This window comes from Mustela nigripes, chromosome 13 (assembly GCF_022355385.1).
Source record: "Mustela nigripes isolate SB6536 chromosome 13, MUSNIG.SB6536, whole genome shotgun sequence".
NCBI lineage: Eukaryota > Metazoa > Chordata > Mammalia > Carnivora > Mustelidae > Mustela > Mustela nigripes.
The window spans coordinates 69,705,056-69,727,620 of record NC_081569.1 but is presented as its reverse complement, the minus strand read 5'-3'; the positions used below and the strand labels follow the sequence as shown (position 1 = coordinate 69,727,620).

Here is a 22,565-nt window from a genome sequence, read left to right as displayed (position 1 = left end):
CCTCGATCCCAGGACCCCGGGATCATGACCTGAGCTGAAGGCAGACGCTTAAGGGCTGAGTCACCCAGACACCCTAAGAGTTTGCTCTTTTAAGGTAACTGGAATATATATTTAAATTCACAATGTGCAACTGATACTCATCCAGAAAATATGTTTTTTTTTTTTAAATATTTGTATTTTTTAAAGGTCTGTGAAACCAAATGAAATCAATGAATAGGTCACCGGGAAGGCACAAGTGAGGATATTAATAGAACTGGCTTTGTATATAAAACAAGGATGGAAGACAAACAGAAAAGTGAGGTTAAAGGAAAAAAGGCTTCATATTTGGATAGGTAAACAGATGAGTTCTTGACCAAAGGAAGGATGATGTATGGCAGAGCAAACACATTTAAAACAGGTTCCTCTGCTTACACATGCATCTGATAGCTTTGAAATACATAAAGCCTTATTCCATGTTAATGTGTGAGGGTAAGTCAACAAGAGGTTTCTGTGTGGAGGCCAAGAACCTTTTTCTCCTAAGCTGCTTAGCCTAACATAGTTTAAAGTATAGCTACAATTGAGGGGCGCCTGGTGGCTTAGTCAGTTAAGCATCTGACTCTTGATTTCGGCTCAGGTCATGATCTCGGGGTCATGAGATCGAGCCCTGCACTGGGCTCAGTACTCGGTGTAGAGTCCGCTTGAGATTTTCTATCTCTCTCTCTCTCTCTCTCTCTCCCTCAGTCCTCCCCCCATGCTTGCGTGCTCTCTCAAGTAAATTAATAAATAAAATGTATAAAAAATAAAGTACAGCCCCAATTTAAAAATGCCAAAGAGTAGAACTAGGTAAAGCTTTTGCTAGTGGTTTTTATTCTTTCTAGCAGGTAATGTGCATTACCTAAAGAGTTCAACAGAAGCCATACTCATTGGCCATGTTTTATTTGTCCTTCTCTTCCAACAGGATAAGCAAAGATACAGACAGTGTCCAATAAAATAAGATAAAAGAAACAAATTCTAAGAGACCACAAAGCACATGCTACATTTAACCTAATTTTATTCATGCTTGCCTTGGGATGGGGAACAGATCATTCAGTAAAAACATACAGTAAAAACAAAATATGTCTTATCATGTACAACTTTTAAACTACAATAATGATGTACCTTAGTTACTTCCATGCACACAAGTCTAACATTACAGTTTTTTTTTTTTTTAAAATAAACACAGTTAAGACTTCTAGGAGCATTTTATAATAAAGTAATTCCTAATGTTTCTTTGTAGATAGATCAAGCACCTCCAAAATACAAATTCCTATACACAGTGAGCGCTTTACTTAAAATGAATACTTAAGTAAATTAAGTACGTGGACAGCCTTAGGATGAGCTGACATTATATAATCAGCTAAGTCGGCAACAAACCATAGTGCCAAATAGAAAAGTGTGTTTGCAAATAAATTTCAAAAACTAAGTTAACTTTTTATAATTAAATACAGAAAATATACTGATTTGCTAAAATAAATAAGATGTGATGTAGTAACACTTCACTATAAAGAATGCATACCAGAACATTTATAAACGGTGCATGAATCTTATTATGAATAGTTTACTACAATAAACGCTGGCTAAATAGAAGTGCATATGTGAAGCACTATGGGTGGTCTATGTTTTGCCACATACTTTTGTTACCTTGAGGTAGATAACACATGTGTACCAAATTCGGCATTCATTTTCAGTTGCTGCTGGTATCATGTGTTTTAAGAAATGTGTACAGTATGAAAAACTTGAAAATACTCATGAATGAAAAATGTTTTAGGAAAAAAATAGATATTTTCATGCAATTATGTACAGTCTCACTGTGTAAATTTCAAGGCAAGATTTTTGTTTCCTGTAAAACAGATCATTGTTCTATGAGAGAATGTTTTTTACTTGTCTTAGTGCATTTCTTTTGTCGCCTCCTGCATTGCATTATTTTGCTCTATTCTTTATTTTTTGTGTGCAAACGACATGCCAGTTAAAATGAAAACCATCTCACATGTAGAAAAAAAGTCTGGATTTTAAAAACCAAGAACCAATAAAATCCTTTCTAAATGACACCATATGATTCAAGTAAAAAAATGACTGAAACACTAGTAATAAAAAAGACAACACATTTCATGAAGAATACAAAGAGAAATGTCTGCTGAGTGTTTTAGTTCAGATGTTTCAGAATGCTGCTATATGTCTTATGAGGAATCTGAGGGGAAGATTTCATAGCAGAAGGTGTTAAGGTGGCCTGTATTGACTTAAGTGGGGACCCAACTGGACTGTGAAACTGCGGGATGCCTATGGATTCAAGCTGCTTGTTAAAGAGGAACTCCCCACTGTTGTTCAGAAACCCTTCCTCATTTCCTCTCTCCCCAAGCTTCCCATCCTCTACTGGCTCAGTTTCTAGCATCTCAGTATCTTCCTTCCTGCTAAAGAACTTGTCCAAGTAACTGGTGTAAGTGTTTTCCTTCTCAATTTGTTCATCCTTCCTTACCTCACAACAAAACTGATTAATGAGAAAACAGTCCTCCCCACCACCCACAAACTGGCTATCCCAAGAAGATTGGTACAAGGCTTCTAATTGAGCCAAATTTGCCATTCCTTTTTCCTGCTTTTCTCGGCTTACTGACTTTGATATCAAACCTTTCAATTCTAGTTGGGACACTGAGCTATTCAAGTCATTTAATTTATCAACAACATCAGTAGGCTCATGTTGTGAACTAAGTTGAATAGTGCCTGCAATAAAGGAATCAAAGTCAAATCCCTGATTCTTTTCCCTTTCTTTTTCAGCCAGTTGCTGTGATGCTTCCTCTAGAGCTATCTGGGCTTTAACCAATCCATTCCTTTCACATTTTGACTTGCCCTTCTTATCAGACTTTTCTTTGCTTTGTTCTTTCCAATTGGAAAGATCTATAATAAGCTTGGGTTCATAATAATGGTTAACTTCACTCTCTCTCCAAACTAAGTTATCTAAATATGATGATGACCTTGTTTTGTAGTTACAAGTATGGCTACACTCCAGATCACAATATTTGTTTTCATGATGATCTGGGTACTGCCAACAAGGATCAGTAGAGTAATTGGTATCAAAAGCAGGATCCTCCAAATACTTTTCACGATCTCCATCCAAATACTTTCGAGGATCAACCTGTACTTCTTCTTCATCAGTGACATCAGACAGAGCTCTTGGGTCAAGCTGAACTTCATCAATATCAAAGTTGTTATGTATAGGCCAATCATGCTCTGAAAATTGACAATCATGGTACCTGAAAAAATTAATGCAGTAATGTGAGTTTTAGGTATAGGATTTCATTTTCAAATTCACTGAGTGCCTTTCAGGTGAAAGCACCCTGCTAGGTCTATATGGGGACAACAGGAGTATAACTCATAATTTTAATGGATAGGTAAAATTGTTACTACATATAGTAATATGAGACAATTTTGGTAATTACCAATGAAACATGTAATTACAGTAAAATGCTGAGTCATCTATTCTTAAATTTAAGACAAATATCATTGCACACTTGTTCCATCTTTTCTCTATTTTTCATTGACCTTCAAAGAATTGCGGATAAACATTGGACTGGTTGGCATGTCTACAGTTCAATTCCAACAGTTTCATACAGAGAAAAAATACTTCATTTTCCACAAAACAGCTATCTCTAATCTCAATCATGTCTCTTACAGATTTTCATAACAAGTCAGACTAGAACAGAGGAAGCCTTGCTGGGATTCATCAAATAGAAAAATAATCCTCTCCATGTACATGCACTATTGAATGTGGTATGTTCGTATTGACACATCACAGCAAGGTGGCTGTTCCATGCCCCACACAGAGGCAGACTGAAACAGACAGACACACACACACACACTTGGGGGATGGGTGAAGGGACTAGAAAAGAGACTGGAAAACATCTGAGTACGTATGAAAGAATTACATATAGACAGTAGAAACGTTCACGCAGACCAACATGTTGTTGTCAGATGTGTAAACATACAAATACCTCAACATTTTAGGAGGGGGACAAAATGCAATAACTAAACAAACTAAATCAATACTAACTACTTCTTTAATTATTAAATATTGTTCTTTTTTTTTTTAAGCTTTTATTTATTTATTTGTTTATTTATTTATTTGACAGAGAGACATCACAAGTAGGCAGAGAGGCAGGCAGAGAGAGAGAGGAGGAAGCAGGCTCCCTGCTGAGCAGAGAGCCCGATGCAGGACTTGATCCCAGGACCCTGAGATCATGACCTGAGCCAAAGGCAGCAGCTTAACCCACTGAGCCACCCAGACGCCCAAATATTGTTCTTTTAAACATAGAGATATATGAAATTTTAAAGTTTTAAGATTGTCATTAGTGACTGACACCTGGCTAAATATTGAAATCACCCAAAGAGTTTAAATAATATTGATTCATGGGGTGCCCTGGGTGGCTCATTGGATTGAGCTTCAGACTCCTGGGTTTCAGCTCAGGTCATGATCTTGGAGTTGTGAGATCAAGCCCCACATGGGGCTGTATGCTCAGCTCAGAGTCTGCTTGAAAGATTCGAGAAAAAATCTCCCTCCCTCTCTGAAACTCCCCAAGCTCATGCTCTCTCTCTCTAAAATAAATAAAATCTTTAAAAATAATGGTATTGATTCATTAATATATGCCATGATCCTACTCAGAAGCAAAATTATATTTAAACTTCCCTAGGAATTTAGAAATCCTAAAATAAAGCTGAGGGAAAAAAATCTTTAACTAAAATGTGTAATATTATCCATTTTGATATTTTATACTATTCAATGTAGAAGAGTCTCTTTATACTGAACCTGCATTCAAGCAGCCCAAGATTAATTTTGTGTCATCAGGAAAACAGATCTGAATAGCATATACCATGAATCAAAATAATTTCTATTCTAAGATACAAGAGATTTTACATAAAAATTTGAGACATTATGGATATATCTATTTGGATACAGTTGTCTTGTTACTAAACATTTAAAAAACAATTGTGATTTTTTTTGTAAATACAAAAGCAATAGTTTAAAATGGTTCAGATTTCCCACCTTCAACCCTCATGTTTAAATAAGGACCTTTTATTTGTTAACAACTAAACATGCCTTAATGGCTTTGAAAATGTTTCAAAGTAGAATTTATATTTTCCCATTATGTATATCTTACCCAGTAACTATTAAATATTTAAATTAAATAAAGGCTATTCAAAGATATTAATAACTTTAGCAGAAACCCAAAGAGACCATTACTAAGCTTTTAAAACCGCTATACCGTCCTGTCCTATATAATTCAAAAAATAAAACTCAATTCATTATGGTTTATTGAAAAGAAAATAAATGGGCCACGATCATATAGTAGTCAGTACTCTGCACTATGAAAATACAACAAATGATATTTTTCTAACAGGATCAATTTACCTTTCCCAGTTATAAATATGACTATGAGTTTCATCCATAAGCAAAATATCATCAACTTCATCTTCAATATGAAAAGGATGACTTGAAATTGGCTCATCCATTGGAAAAGAATATATGCTCATGTAAGGATGGGAAAGCGCTTCTTCTGCTGTCAACCGATCCATTGGGCTAAATGTCAAAATTTGTTCCAGGAAATCCAGTGCTGCAAAAGAAAGGGATAAAACACCTTAACTGTACTGGAGGTCCACTAACCAATGAAGGAAAAAAAAGGTTTATATAATTAAAAGGTAAATTAAGTTTATCAGACAAATAAAACTAATTTATCTGATTTACAGAGTAAAAAGAAAAGACACTCAATAACAGTAAATATTTGAAATGTACCCCCCAATTTCATACTATGGTCAGCTACCAAAAAAAAAAAAAAAAAAAGAAAGAAAGAATACATTAAGTTGAACCATATAAGACTTCTATTTTTGTCAGTCAAAAATGGTAAAATAATAGCAATTTCATATGGTTCAATCTAATACTTTATAGGTCATAATCTCAGCTCTGCAACTCACTAGCTTAAATGAATTTCTTACTAGCAGTAAAGGGCTAGACAGGGCTTAAACTTACTGAACTTCAGTTTTTCATGTATAAAATGGAAACAGAGAAAGATATAAAGTATAAAAATTAAATGTAAAGCATAGTGTCTACTGCTTCATAAAAAATCTTTTCCCCTTTCCTTCCCTTATCTCACTGACTAGCTGTTGTACTAATTTGCTGATCTCTGTTTCACAACAATCACACTCCAACATCACACACAAATGCATTTGATCACTTTAGGGCTTTGCAAGAGTTACCTACCACACACCCAATTCCTCCCACTAACTTAGCTCATAAGCTCCTAACCCATCCTGAACCATTATTTGTCACCAGCCTGAAGGCTGCCCTTATAGAACCACACACTTGTATACCAATCCTTACCTGTGAATCGCTTTGCCCATCTACTTTCCCTGTGCCTAGTCATACAGCACTGATGAAAGCTCAATGCAAAAACCACACACACACACACAGAGCTCACGAAAAATTCATATTGTAGAATTGCAATTTGGCCTTTGCTATTGCTCAGCAATGTTCCACACCATCTCTTTATGCTCTCAATTTTTATCATATCTAAACCTACTTCACATTTATCCTAATACCTACTTCTTCACTAATGGCCTGTCATATATCTTCTTATCCTTACCTCTGTCTCAAAGGAAAAGATAATCCTTTTCTCTAAAATTAAGCTATACTCTAGAAAGGACACTATTCTTAATTCCCAATTTCTTATTAATGTAAACAGCAGCTGATTTCTTATAGTCTTTTTATTTTACGAAGTGCTTTCATATACATTATCTTATTCAATCCTCAAATCATTCCAATAACGACTAAAGAAACCTAAAGCTCACTGCTACTCATACCCTTCAGTGGCCTGGGGCTGAGGACTTTGTTTCCTATACCACCCCCCACGTATATTACCCTAATCTAGGAAGTCATTTCACAATACAACAAGCTATTCTTGGTTCTCTTGCAAAAGAGCCCATCTTAATTAGCCCAGGGCCCTTGTGTCTCAAGGCAAGAGAGACTCTAAAGCACACAGTTATAAAGGGCTTACCCAGCACAATCACCATTCTCAGAGGGAAAGGAAATATGTATTCAACTACACAAGAGGAATATACTCTAAAATCTAGCATTTGGGAACTGTAGGCAGCAGGAAGAGGTAAGAAAGAAACTAGCCCCTAAGCTAAGCTCCCAAGTGCAAGCAGCATATGCATATGTAAACTATTTCCACAATTGCTCAAAGTTCTATTGGACAGCACTGCTCTAAAGGAAATCAATCTATTGCCTATGATGGTGTTGTAGCATGTGAAGATACAGAAATGCATGGTAAACTACAGCAAAAGGGAGGATGAGAGCTAAGTATAGAGGAAAATGAAAAAGGATATTTCATCTAAAGACAAAAGACCACTAGGGTTCCTAATCATCTTAATATTTTAATTCATATGTACTTAATCTTGTTTTTTTAACTCTCTGAAGATCATGAACATGTGAGAAAAGAACACATATTATTCTTACTAAGTCCCCAATGCCTCAGAGTATATGCTCTGCCCAAGAGTAAAACTCCAATATTAATCAAGAAAAAACTGGTATAGAATGTAACTACATAGTAAATCTTTAGTTTCAGGAACTTAAAAAACTCTGCATTGCACTTGTATGTGAGCATAGCTCTGCCACTTATCATCTTTGCCTGATGGTTAATTAACCCATTATAAGAGACATACAGTCAATGTATTATGAATAATTCTAGCCATCAGCCAAATAGTCAAGTTGGTTCACTAAGACATGATCCCAACCCTAATGAGGGCAGGGAAAACGAAGATTCAAATTTGGCTACACTGCAAATGCTGCAACAGCATGTCCTACATTACTAGCTTGCCTCTTTTAATAAGACCTAGCAACAGCGACAATGACGCCCAAAGGCAATCAAGTTTATTCCTATCCCTTAACCTGGCCGAGCAGAGCCAAACCTGTAGTGGGTTTTAAAAATACACAGGTGGGGCGCCTGGGTAGCTCATTCTGTTTGAGCATCTGACTCTTTGTTTCGGCTCATGTCATGATCTCAGGGTCATGGGATGGAGCCCTATGTGCCAGGCTCTTCCCTCAGCTCTGGGAGGAGGAGTTCCCCCCCATTCTCCTACCCCTCCCCCTTGCTCACATGCATGTGCTCTCTCTCTCAAATAAACCTAAAAATAAATAAATAAATAAAGTAAAATAAGACACATGCTCTGCTCCCCAACCCCCCTTTTGAATTCTGACCTAATAGCCTGCATTTTTAGAAAGCTTCCACAGATGATTCTGAGGCACAGTCAAATGCGTGACTACTATTCAGTTACGAACAAGGATGTCATCATAGGGGCTCCAAGGTCAGGAGCAAGATAACCAGCCCTGGAATCTGATTGTGAAGATAGACTTAAATGCCAGACAGGAATGTAGAATACTGAAAAGGAAGCCTACAAAACCTGTTGAAATTAAATACAGCTGGTTTCCTTTTTACTTAGGCATTTATTATAGGAGTTTAAAGCACATTTGAGAAAACAAAAAAAGTCATGATTTTGCCATCTAGTGCCTATTTCTCAAAACACTTGCTCCTTTATTTTATTTTTAAAGTTTTGTTTTGTTTTGTTTTTTTAATTTGACAGACAGAGATCACAAGTAGGCAGAGAGGCAGGCAGAGAAGGGGGGAAGCAGGCTCCCCGCCAAGCAGGGAGCCCGATGCGGGGCTCGATCCCAGGACCCTGGGATCATGACCTGAGCCAAAGGCAGAGGCTTAACCCACTGATCCACCCAGGTGCCCCTATTCAGTTATTTTTAAGTAGGCTCCACATCCAGCACCGAGCCTAACGGGGCGGGGGCGCGTGCACGCACACACAACCAACCCTGAAATTAAGACCTGAACTAAGATCAAGAGTCGGTTGGACACAACCCACTAAGCCACCCAGATGCTCCCAAACACTTGAAATTTTAAAACACTTTGATACACAATATCCTGAGCCACATATAATGATCAGAGTGGGTGTTATGAATAAGCGGTATATGATTCAGACAAACCTTAAGATGCTTAGAAAACTGTACTTCTCAACTTGTTGATTCATAAAGAACTATACAATCCTGACCTTCTTTAAAGCTATAAGACACAATCAACTTTTAAGAAAGATGTTTCTCATGTCTAAACCTCTTCCTTAAAAATACATTATCCTGGGGGCGCCTGGGTGGCTCAGTGGGTTAAAGCCTCTGCTTTCAGCTCAGGTCATGGTCTCAGGGTCCTGGGATCGAGCCCCGCATTGGGCTTTCTGCTCAGCAGGGAGCCTGCTTCCTCCTCTCTCTCTCTGCCTGCCTCTCTGCCTACTTGTGATCTGTCTGTCAAATAGATAAATAAAATCTTAAAAAAAAAAAAAAAAAAACATTATCCTGGGTGCCTGGCGGGCTCAGCTGGTAGAGCACGCAGAGCCTGATCTCAGCATTGTGAGTTCAAGTCCTGCACTGGGTAAAGAGATTACTTAAAAGTAAAATCTTAAAAAAGAACAATTGAGATGCCTGGGTGGCTCAGTTAGTTAAGTAGCTGCCTTCAGCTCAGGTCCTAATCCCACATTGGGCTCCCTGCTCAGTGGGGAGCCTGCTTCTCCCTCTCCCTCTGCTTGCTGATCCCTCTGCTTGTGTTCTGGCCCTCTGTCAAATAAATAAATAAAATCTTAAAAAAATTTTTATCTTATGGCAGGTAACTACTACAACAGTTAAAGACTTTTGTGTACTATTTACAACAACAAATCCTAAAGACGTATCACTCTGAGACACAAAATTATTTGCTTTAGTGGTCAACGAAGGTTTGATTTTCTTGAAGTTTCTATCCCTTCCAAGCTTGCATAAACTCTCACATTTAACACCTAATGTTCCCAACACGATTTGCAAACTCTTACGTAATGTGTTTGCTCACACAGAGTTTTTGCTCTTTCCTCCATCTCTTCCTTGCCCTGAAGTCTTTGCTTTCCCCAACTCAATTTACTTTTTCATAACTAAATCACATTCATGTTCATAGCCACACTTATCATATAACCCTCATAAAACTCCATTTTAGCTTAGTGAGGGACAGCGACTCTAGATGTTTGCCTACGGTAGATAGTTATCAGAGGTGTAAGCTGTAAAGCTGATGGAGTTAGAACCAGGAGAGGGATACACTTTATGTAACCTGAAAAATCAGAGTAACAAACCTACAAAGCCCTGCCTAAGAGCCAGACAAAAAGGGGAAAGAGCTTAAGTTTTAGTAAGGTATAGTGTCTAAAGATGAATTGGGATACACAGATCCTGCTTGTGTCCATGTGCCCGTGCACACCCACCCCCACCCCCATCACATGATGGTTACTCTTGAGTAACAATACCTTCTCGACTAATTCCTGGAAGCAGCTGAGTTAAAGGTTTGTGTGGCTCAGTCATGTCATTTCTAATGTAAACTGGAATTACGCTGAGAAGCTCCTGACGATCTTCCTCATGTACAACAGGAATAGATTCTAAAATCAGCTGCATCTGTTCAAGTTCATGTGCACCTGAGATTAAATAAACAACAAATATAAACAAACACATTCCTCAAGGTTTACTTATTTGGCAACAGACATTCTAAAGCTATAGGAAACTAACTTAAATACTGTAATGACCACTGGGAGGAAAATGACTAACTGAATCCTTAACCAGCAGATTTCTTTGCTCTGAATATCAATCTACTCAAAAAGTGCATCTGTGTCTGCTCACGGACATACTTACTTTTGGCTGCTTTGTTTCCCTAGGAAACTGACCCTTTAAGTTTAGCCTCATATTAAGGTATCACCAAGTAGTGAAAAAAGCAATGAAGTGGGATTCAAGAGACATGGATTCTAGTCTTGGCTATACCACTAATTAACTGGCTATACCTCTGGGAATACTTAGCATGGTAATGACTTCATTTCATCATCAGTAAAATAGAGGGCTGGACTAGATTCGCACTACAGGGAAGTTTTACAGTTACAGGTCAGGCTCAGATAGCATTTCAGAACCACTATTAAAGAAATAACAGGGGGAACATTAAGCTAAATAGTGACTAAAAATTCAGTTTGCTTTTCCACAGATTTCTAGAATTCATTGCACCTCTAAATTTTTCTTCAGTATCTACGGTGAGCAAGGCACTTTAAAGTACAACTGTGAGCAAGAGAGACCAAGTCCCTGCCTTTGTGGAGCTTATAATCCAGTGGAAGACGACAGATAATAACTGTCAACATTTATGTCAAATGGTGACAAACGCTATGAAGAAAAATTGAGTAAGCAGGGAGGATAAAGGGCACTTTATGAGTAGGATTGCTAATTAATACAGGATGACCAAGCAAGGCCTCAGTGAGAAGCTAAAAATGGAGGAAGTTGGGGAACACACCATGCATTCACAAGGAGGAAGGGAGTTCCAGGAAGATGGGAAAAGGTGCAAAGGCTCAGAGGACAGTGGGCTTGGTGTGTTTAAGAAACAGCAGTTAAGTGTAGCTGAAACAGAGTGGTGGAGGGGAAGGGGTGTGTAAAAGAAATGAAGTGGTACCAGAACACAAAGGGTTTGCTTTATCCTGAATTTGATAGGGAGACACTACAGAGTTTCAAGCAGAAAAATGGCATGTTCTGATTTATGTTTTCAGAGAACTCCTATGGCTGCCATGTGGTAACCAGGCTACAGACAGCAAATATTAAAGCAGAAAAAGCAGTTAAATCCTGCACTAGACCAGGAGAAACATAATGGTTGACTGAACTGTGGGGAGGCGGGTAGTGAGAGAGATAATAACAAGCAGTTAGATTCTATTCATATTTCAAAGGAAGAGCCCATAGAATCTGTACTGACAGAAGTATAGGATGAAGCCAAGATTTTTGACTCAGCAACTAAAAAGGGGATCTGGTTTACTAAGATGAAGAAGACAGCAGAAAAAGAAAATACGAGGGAGAAATATCAGGAGTTCAATTTTGGAGAGGTTAAATTTGAGATGCTATTTAGACATCTTAGTCCCTGCCTTTTATTCCACTGTGCATTTGGAACCTGCAACTAATAAACAGATCTCCATCATGTTGTTTTTACTGAATGGTTCACAAATCTCCCTTTATAAGAAAGCAGTAAACTAAAACTGGATCGTTCAAATCATTTCCGAAACAATTCCCATTAACTGTTTATAGTTTACATGGGTTTAAGATCAAAATTATGTTATTTAGATGTTTCTTAATCCAATTATTTTTAGTGCTATACTTGAATAATTCTAAATATGCTGAACGAACATTTAAAAATACATTTTAAAAAAATACATTAAGGGGGCGCCTGGGTGGCTCAGTGGGTTAGGGCCTCTGCCTTTGGCTCGGGTCATGATCTCAGGGTCCTGGGATCAGGCCCCGCATCGGGCTCTCTGTTCGGCAGGGAGCCTGCTTCCCCCTCTCTCTCTGCTGTCACCCACACAGGGATGAGGCCTCTCTGCCTACTTGTGATCTGTCTCTGTCAAAGAAATAAATAAAATCTTTAAAAAATAATAATAAATAAATAAAACAAAAAATAAGAAAGTAAATAAAAATACATTAAGTACCTATGTATAATTAGAACAGCACTAAGTTTTGACCCCATTTCAAATAACATAGAGCATGACCTAACAATTTTAAACAATTAGTTTTCTTGATAAAATATTCATTATTGTGGTAGCATTAAAATTATGTCCACCCAGGGATGTCTGGGTGGCTCAGTTGGTTAAGCGGCTGCCTTCAGCTCAGGTCATGATTCCAGCTCCTGGGATAGAGTCCCACATCAGGCTCCTTGCTCAGCAGGGAGCCTGCTTCTCCCTCTGCCTGCCATTCTGTCTGCCTGTGCTTGCTCTCTCCCCACCCCCTCTCTGATAAATAAATAAAATCTCAATAAATAAATAAATAACTTTTTTTTTTTTTTTTTTAAATTAAATGTCTCAGAATCATGAGTTCAAGCCTCATGTCAGGCACTGGGCATGGAACCTCCTTAAACAAATAAAAATAAAAGAAATGTGCGGTGCCTGACTTACTCAATTGGTAGAGCATGTGACTCTTGATCTCAGGGTCTTGAGTTCAAGTCCCAAGCAGGGTGTGGACCCTACTTTAAAAAAAAAGTCCACAAATTCTTTGGCCCTATTCCCTTCAAAAAGTGGAATTCAGGGGCGCCGTGGTGGCTCAGTGGGTTAAAGCCTCTGCCTTTGGCTCAGGTCATGATCTCAAGGTCCTGGGATCCAGCCCCACACCTGGCTCCTGGCTTGATGGGGAGCCCGCTTCTCCCTCTGCCCCTGCTTGTGCTTGCTCGCTCTCTCAAAGAAATAAATAAAATCTTAAAAAAAAAAAAATCTATCTAAAAGTGGGTCTTTCTGCCCTAGTAAAGCCAACCAACATCTTGACTAGACCCACCTAGCTAAGTCACCTCCCAATTCCTGACTCATACCAACTTCGAGAAAATCAGTATTTTTAGTTTAAGCCACTGTGTTTTGATGTAAGTGATGGGAGGGCCACTCTAAAAAACAGTAATGTCAAAAGAGAGAAAAAGACCTAAATTCGTCTCTTCGTCTCTTCTCTAACTAAAAAAATCTTCAGTACCCTACTATTTCCTAGTTTTCCAAATGGAAATTCCTCTGTCTACTTTCTAAGTATTCTGGCCCTATTTTAAACTAGTCTTAAATATGTTCATTATTTGACACCTTGCTTTCATCCAACTTTTCTCACTAATTTATGCACATACATAATTTTTTTCAAACTTTTCTCACTGATTCAGGCTCATACCCTCATTTATATAATACCATTTTTTTCTCTCTTCCTCCCACCAAAATTCTTCTTCACTATTCCTAAGTAGTGGAAAATCTTTTGACTTCTTTATGCCTTTATGTTCCAGACATCAATGATGAACACTCTAAGTTTATAGCTCCTATAATCTATACTAAATAATTTTATACAAATTCATACTATGTTTTATAACACCTGATGTTTTTTCATTCATGGATTATTCATCCCTTCCCATCTTGACTAAATCCTCTCTCTTACATTTCTGGGGACTCCCTCATAGCACCAAACTCAGCAAAAAATTATTTGTTTGGTTGTTTCTATAAGATCACAGCAGTGAGAAAACAGGATACAGCAGTTCAGGCAACACAGATGACAGGGGATGAAGAATCATTACATTTTCAATGACAGCTAAAAATTTTCACTAGGAATGACAAATACTGACAGGATTACACAACTCAGGTATCATTTAACACAGATTACCAATGAGCATTGTGAATCCACAAAATATAAAATTATGTTTAAGAAATAAGATAATTATAAAAGAGCACTAGAATTCTGACTAAATTTGTTGAGTGAACAATTCAGTGAATATATTAGTAAGTTTTTAAAATTTTTTAAATATTAAAAACACCATTTATCTTTTCATTTCAGTATCATAGACTATAGTAAATTGTGTTAAATCATATATATCTTGCTTCACAGATACATGCAAAATTATTCCTTTGAGGTAATTTTTTTTCAATATATTTTAAAATTTCTAACCTGCAAAGAGGGTTTTACCAGTCAGCATTTCAGCAAAGATGCAGCCTGCAGCCCACATATCAATGGCTTTAGTATAATTATTAGGAGAAAGTAAAAGACGTGGAGACCTGTACCATTTAGTAACCAATCCTTCAGAAAGATGACCCTGGAAAAGAAACAAAAACATACTTTTATTTTTTACTTTAGCTGAAGAACAGTACATAACACTTGATTCATTAAAGAATCCCTCATCTTTAAAAAAAAAAAAAAAAGTACTGTGAAATCCTAAAACAATACTGTTGATTTCTATGTCTATTTTCAAGGATTTTGTGCTTTTCAGGCTGAATGAAGGTTCAATTCCCCCGGGACTGATCATCTATAAGAGGATATTTACATGAAGTCTGCTGACCAAAATATACCATAAGAATTTAGTGCTGATTCTATGTCACAAATTCCACACATGTTTCAGAAGAGGAGCTATTTTTCACTCAAGTCTTAAGTTACTTAAAGAGCTGGGATGCTTTAAATCAATGAGGGACAGGTAAAGACAGGTAAAGTATAAACCACTGCCAACCTCCTGACCACCTAGTGGACCTGGCTCTACTATGTATCCCATTCCTAATCAGTTTTACTACTTCACATTTATAAAGCATTTAACAAAATAGTTATACATATATGACCTTACTTCATCCTTAAAACAACCCTGAAAAATTATGAAGGTAGATATGAACTCCAATCTAGAGGGGTGGTAGATAAAGGAATCTGCTTAAGGTCATATAGCTTATTTGGATGTAGAAATGGCACTCAATTTTAGATAGTTTAACTCTCAGTTCAGTGTTCTACCCACCATTCTTCATTAAAAGATGTGGTGAGGGGCGCCTGGGTGGTTCAGCGGGTTAAAGCCTCTGCCTTGCTCTCAGGGTTCTGGGATCAAGCCCCGCATCGGACTCCCTGCTTAGCAGGGAGCTTGCTTTCCCCTCTCCCTCTCTCTCTGCCTGTCTCTCTGCCTACTTGTGATCTCTGTCATATAAATAAATAAAATCTTTAAAAAAAAGATTTCATTTTAAATACTAAATTTCTACATTCAAGTTCTTAAAAAATAAATTATGTTAATATGAGATGATATATGTAAATGAGGTTTGCTTGTTTAGATGTATGCTATGGGAAGCCAAGCTAGCAGGGAGTTCCCAGAGGTTCTTTATAACCAAAGGAGCTCCACTTTAATATTTTAAACATCAGGGTCCCACAGACAATTTCATTTGAAAACTAAGAGACTAAAGTTCAGCTCAGAAAATATTAACTTCTTCTAAGAAGGCAAATTGTTACCTAAAGTACAGTTACTATGAATCCTTTTAGCTATTCTCATTTTTTTTTTTTTTAGATTTTATTTATTTATCTGACAAAGATCACAAGTAGGCAGAGAGATAGGAGGAAGCAGGCTCCCCGCTGAGCAGAGAGCCCAATGCGGGGCTCAATCCCAGGACCCTGGGATCATGACCTGAGCAGAGGCCTTAACCCACTGAGCTACGCAGGCGCCCCATTTTTAGCTATTCTTACTTCCATTTTATCTTTATGCAAATTTAGATACTAAACAAAATTAAATTTGCCTAAACAAGGCCTAAAAGAATAGTAGAGACTCAAAGGGACAAAAGACCTAGAAGCTGAAATAGAAACTTCTCTTACCTTCAGACAGGACCACAACTCTGCCCTAAACACGTAAGAATATATTCCACTTTTAAATAAGGGACAGTTTTAATTATAATAAGTAACCATACACTTTTAGGAATTTGTAAGTAATTAGGATCACACTCCAACTTCTTTTTATAAACATATGGACATTCTGAATGAAAGTAGATCTGTATCAGAAAAAAAGATACTACATAAAGTTCAATACAATTAACGATAAAAACCTGTCACAATATACTAAGAAGATACAAGTACTTAGTCCTTCCTGATGATGTCCATTAGTTTAAAGGTCTGTCTCACCTAGCTTTCCACATACCTTATGGGAATAATGGGGATCCATGATCCGTGCAAGACCAAAGTCACCTATCTTCAGCACCAAGTCTTCAGTATTAATGAAAAGATTCGCTGGTTTGAGATCTCTGTGCAGTACGTTTGCAGAGTGAATATATTTGAGCCCACGTAGCAGCTGATACATGAAAAGCCTGGCATGCTCTTCCAGTAAAGGGCCCTGCTCCAGCACATTAGCCAAGTCTGTCTCCATGTACTCCTGAACAATGTAGACACTGTTCAGTTCGGTAAGAGAGCCTACATCGTCTGTTAACTGGCTTCCACTAGGACCAAGAATTTCAAACACTTTCACAATGTTATCATGGTCAAGTCTTCTAATAATTTTGATTTCACGTAGAGCATGTTTGACACTCTGGGGATCAGTAAGGACAATTTTCTTGATGGCTACTCTTTTGTCACAGTCATTGTCTACAGCAGAAAAAACCAAGCCATTGCCTCCACAACCCAATGGTTTTAAGTCCATATACCTAGAGCCCAGATCAAAACCATGAATGTTCATGAGACTTTCAAATTTCTCTGCCATTTTGAAACCTTTACTATCTATCGCCTTTTCCTTTTGAATTGTTGAACTTGTGTAAACCAGGAAGAAAACTGACATCAAAAGGAAAGATCTTTCAAAAAAGGAAAAGAAAAATAATTTTGCTTCCACAACAAGATGATTTCTTGATGTTCATTGCATATGCCAACCAGGCCCGTTGAGTTCCCCTTAGATTTAAAGCTCAAAAAGCTCTATTCATACTGAGAATTAAAAAGATTGCAGTACTCATAGTTCAAGAAAGGGGCAGCAACTCTGCAGACATTTAAAGAAAACACTCAAGAAACTCAAACGGAATGAAATGACATACTATGCACTCAGATTTACTGTGCTAAACGATTTAACATTTAACAAAAATGTGAATAAATATGCACACAACAGGCTTCTATGAACATTCTCCTCACAGTGCAGATACATTCAGTGTTGGACTGGTCCTGAGCAGCATCATTCTAAGGTGCTGGTAAGCACTATTTCCGTTTTGCCTCTTTTCTTCCTTTGTTGCTGTATATTTCAACAGGAAGCCCTGGCGGCTGTTGGTTAACAGAAGATGTCTTTTGTTAGTGATCAGGTGGCTCCAGCTCACCACAATCACAATCAAAGCTACCGTCCATCTTACTCTGATAAAACCTGGAGGATGAGAAAAAAGAAGGAAAGAGTCACCACCAAGAAATACTAAATACTCCAACTTTGTAAAATGACACAAATTGGGCAGTTAGCTATAAATGACTTACCGGTACAGAAGTTTTTTATTTATAGTTACTAAATGGAAAGATGACCCTCAATCAAAAATAGCTATCCATGCTGTAAGCAATTCACATGTACCGGGCTCAGACTCTAGATCTCACCACATTAGATTCTTTATATTTATGGTCAGTGGGTTGTATCATTTCTTAAAGGCCAAAGAGCAAAGGAAGGAAGGTTCACAGCATTTTTACAGAACTCTTTAGAATTTGAGCAGTACTACATTACTACCATTTCTCTTAAAAAAAAAAAAAAAAGTATACACACACACACATACACAAGACTGCAATGTGTTACTTCCTTAAAGAACATGTTTACTACTACACTTATTAACTACACCAGTAAACAGTGAACAAAAATCAGTACAAATAAGAAACCTACAGCGTATGCTCTTCAATTTATAATAGAGTGAACTCAAACAGTGAATAAACCAATGAAAAGGTGTCTGAAGCTTCACTGATAATCAGAAAAAATCAAACCACCTCAAGAAGATACATTTCAGATTAGAAAAAACATTTTTAAGAGTCTGTTACTATCAAGTCTGAGGAGGAATGTGGAAAAACAAGAACTTTCATACAATTCTGGTGAGTTTAAGTTAGTAAAAGAATGGCAAAGAGCAATTTAGAATAAATAAGTAGCCTACCTATGACTTGGCTATTTTTCCTCCAAAAAACACTGCCTAGAGAAATACTTGTAAATGAACATACAAATGCCCACTTTTTTTGTAATAGCAAAATATTAAAAAAACAGCCTAAACTTTCAACAATTTGAGGATAAATGAATTTTATTTATAGACTGCACTATTACATAATAGTAAAAATGAACAGAGATGGTTGAAATCACCATACAATAAATTTAAAAGGCAAACTGCAGATAGAAATGTACATGCTGGGGCACCTGGGTGGCTCAGTCATTAAGCGGCTGCTTTTGGCTCAGGTCATGACCCCAGGGTCCTGGGATCAAGCCCTACATTGGGCTCCCTGTTCCCTGCTCCTCTGGAAAGCCTGCTTCTCTCTCTCCCACTCCCCCAGCTTGTGTTCACTCTCTCGCTGTCTTTCCCTGTCAAATAAACAAAAGCTTAAAAAAAAAAAAAAAAAAAGGAAAAAGAAATGCACATGCTAAAACCACTTACTTCAGGTTTATAAGCATGTATGATGTTATTTTATGAGTGCATATATAAATGTGGCAAAAGTATTAAAAACATATTTGGCTGTGAAGTACCAAATTCATGATAATCATTGCTTTGAGGAATGCGGGAAGCAATTACCATAAGGGTGGGATTACACAGTATGCTCCAACTACGTCTTTAATGTGTTCTTTCTTTCTTTCTTCTTTTTTTTTTTTTCTTTTATTTATCCATTTGAGAGAGAGTGAGAGAGAGCATGAGAGAGGAGAAGGTCAGAGGGAGAAGCAGACTCCCCGTGGAGCTAAGAGCCAAATGCAGGACTCCTGAGACTCTGGGATCACGACCTGAGCCAAAGGCAGTTGTCTAACCAACTGAGCCACCCAGGCGCCCCTTTAATGTGTTTTGTTTTGTTTTTTTTAAAAAATATTTTATTTATTTATTTGACAGACAGAGATCACAAGTAGGCAGAAATGCAGGCAGAGAGAGGAGGGGGGTAAGCAGGTTCTCCGCCAAGCAGAGAGCCCAGCACGGGCTCAATCCCAGGATCCCAAGACCATAACCTGAGCCGAAGGCAGAGACTTAACCCACTGAGCCACCCAGGCACCCCTAATGTGTTATTTCTTTAAAGAAAAAATTGTGGAAGTATGACAAATTATTAGAATCTCATAGAGCTCAGAGGTATGTATATGAAGAGATCAAATCATAGTGTGAGAAGACAGGCTGACAAAAAAGCAAAACACAGAAATCAGATGGCAATAAGTGATGTAAAAAAATAAAAGAGAAAGAGCCCAGTAGAGTGGTTAGGGAATGCCTCTAGTAAGGTGGTACTGGGAGCAAAGCTCTAAAGTGGGCGGGTCTCAGGGGTGCGATGTGGTTACTCCCACTGCTATGGACAGAGGGGCTAGCACATGAAAGCCAGAGAGTGAGTATGTGCCTCATGTCTAAGAAATAACTAGGTAGTCAACATAGTAGCTCATTTACCTGTACATGCCAATAAGCAAATAATACAGCTTAAACCTTAAATGCAAAGACTTCTTGTTGCTGGTTTTTTTTTTTAAGATTTTATTTATTTATTTGACAGAGAGAGATCACAAGCAGACAGACAGAGAGGAGGAAGCAGGCTCCCTGCCAAGCAGAGAGCCTGATGCGGGGCTCGATCCCAGGACTCTGAGATCATGACCGGAGCTGAAGGCAGCGGCTTAACCCACTGAGCCACCCAGGCGCCCCTGTTGCTGGTTTTTTATCTAAAAACTGGTATAGGTGTATATATAGTGTTATATTCTGATTGGATCTGAAGAAACTGGAAGTGGGACAGGTGCAATATTCATTTATTCAAAGGGCTAATCATTTAAAGGCAATGAGAAACTGTACCAAGACATGAAATAAAGCAGCCCACTCTGAGCTTGAATTATGTGACAACTTTCAATCACCTTCAGGCTTAAGAGAACTAACTGCTAGGACTCTCAAACTTATCAGCTGTTTCACAAGGGTGAAGCTTTTATACAACAAGGAATCTGCCTTTACTTCCTTCCTGCTACATACTCCCACATAACTCACATGCGGAAATACAAGAATCTGAAAAATACAAGGTAACAGCTACTTGCCACAATCTCAGCAAATCTTCAACTTCAAGAAATCCACATCCATTACAACTATGTGACAGAGAAACAGATGACACTGATAACTCCGAGACTAAGTAGATACAAAATCCTTAAGGCAACAGCTTTTTTAAAAGATTTATGAGAGAGGGCGCCTGGGTGGCTCAGTGGGTTAGGCCGCTGCCTTCGGCTCAGGTCATGATCTCAGGGTCCTGGGATCGAGTCCCGCATCGGGCTCTCCGCTCAGCGGGGAGCCTGCTTCTCCCTCTCTCTCTGCCTGCCTCTCTGCCTGCTTGTGATCTCTGTCTGTCAAATAAATAAATAAAATCGTAAAAAAAAAAAAAAAAAGATTTATGAGAGAGAGAAAGTGCACATGCAGGCGCCACAAGAGAGAGAGTGGGGAGGGGCAGAAGGAGAGAACCCCAAGCAGACTCGCCTAACACCGGGCGGGCGTGGAGCTAAATCTCAGGACCCTGAGATCATGATGAGAGCTGAAATCAAAACTCAAGACACTTAACCAAATGAGCCACCCACTTGGCCTCACTACAGCTTTATTTAATAAAAATTGATATTTACTATTGCTGAGTTCTTTTAATAAATATGAGCACTTCCTGTATCTGCTTAACATTGTAAAGGACATTAACAGCATAATAGCTTTCTTTGTTTTACTCTAACAGTTTCTTCTGTTTGCGAGTTTTTGTCTGCTTCTCAAGGAAAAAAAAACTCAAGGAAAAAAAACCAAGAGGACTCCTAAAAATTCTCTACTTTGTCAGTCTGTATAAAACATTTAAAAGTTAAATTTTGCAAATAAACTTTTGAATTAAAAAATATTTCAGACTTTTAAAGGACTTTAATGAATACTGTCTCCCCTTCCCAATTTTTTCTATTTGTATACACCTTGATGTTTCCAGTTCCCTACCAAATGTCCCTTTAAAAACAGTATTTTTTTAAGTCTCCAGTACTTCTGAGATCTTACATTTCTAGTCTCCACCTGAAACAGATGTTTGTTCATACAAACGTGCACGCGCATGCATACTTTCTCTCTTCTCTGTTCTTGCCCTTCCATGACCAATCCCGTAAACCTCAACTTTTAGGTTTTTGGTAAATGTACATTTTAAAGTCAGTTCTACAGACTTGACATAAGAACATTAAAATCTCTAAGTACTCTCTTAAGCTTCTAGTTCACTAGTGGAGCAATCATAGTCAAGCACAAATAATTTAGTTTTGCTAAAAAAGAGACCACTATTATTTGACTATTAGCACTATTACGGAACTGCAGTCAGATTACTGGAGAGAGGTAAGAGAATGAGAGCTCTACTCAAGACTTCCACCCACATCTGCTCTCTTTAAATCACAGTGAAACTAAAAAGAAGCACAGACCAAAAACTACAAGAATGACAATACTTTTTCAGAAATCTCTGTGACTGGTCAGCACTCAACAGGGGTAGAGTAGGTAAAAATTCACCTTGGGGAAGGCAGGAACTTGTGCCTAGGCTGAGAATTGCAGAGTCCTCATTATAGATTCAGGTGATGACTATACTGAAAGACTTGAACAGACTTTTCAGAAATACAAGACCATTCTAAGAAAGAAAGGAATATTAATCACCCAACTGTTAACTCTAGGTCAGAATTATGCCAATAAAAAGTTGGGGGTGGGGGGTGGAGCAGACCAATAGCAGTGCTTGCCCAATGGTATGCCTCACTGCTCTGCACTATTCTTCAAAATCCTTCAATAACTATTAGACCAGAAGCTACCGGAGCATGTTTTCATCCAGGAGCTTGGAAAGTAAGCCCACCTTAAGCAGTAAGTTGAAGGTAATGTTACACTGGTGTATGATGAAGTGGATCCAGTGAAAGTTTCCAATTCAGTCATGCTCCATTCAGCAAGTAGTTGCTAACAATGTTATATACCTGTTAATACACTAGGGGATACTAGTACACTAGGGTACTGGGGATATAATGGTAAGTAAAAACAAACTTGTGCTCTGCCCTCATGGGGTTTACAGTATGGCTAGGGAT

At 37.9% G+C, this 22,565-nt stretch overlaps 1 protein-coding gene across 2 annotated transcripts in view; it reads right to left on the bottom strand.

The window, feature by feature from the left end:
• Positions 1-1,013: 1,013 nt before the first annotated feature.
• MAPK6 (mitogen-activated protein kinase 6) overlaps positions 1,014-22,565 on the bottom strand; it is a 38,629-nt gene continuing 17,077 nt past the window's right edge. For both annotated transcript variants that reach the window (XM_059372837.1, XM_059372838.1), the window contains exons 2-6: positions 16,515-17,708; positions 14,534-14,678; positions 10,375-10,539; positions 5,417-5,618; positions 1,014-3,263 (exon numbers count right to left, since the gene is read on the bottom strand). In XM_059372837.1, the coding sequence (XP_059228820.1) occupies positions 2,162-3,263; positions 5,417-5,618; positions 10,375-10,539; positions 14,534-14,678; positions 16,515-17,144 (2,244 nt within the window). In that variant the 5' untranslated portion in view covers positions 17,145-17,708 and the 3' untranslated portion in view covers positions 1,014-2,161. The remainder of the gene's footprint in view (positions 3,264-5,416; positions 5,619-10,374; positions 10,540-14,533; positions 14,679-16,514; positions 17,709-22,565) is intronic.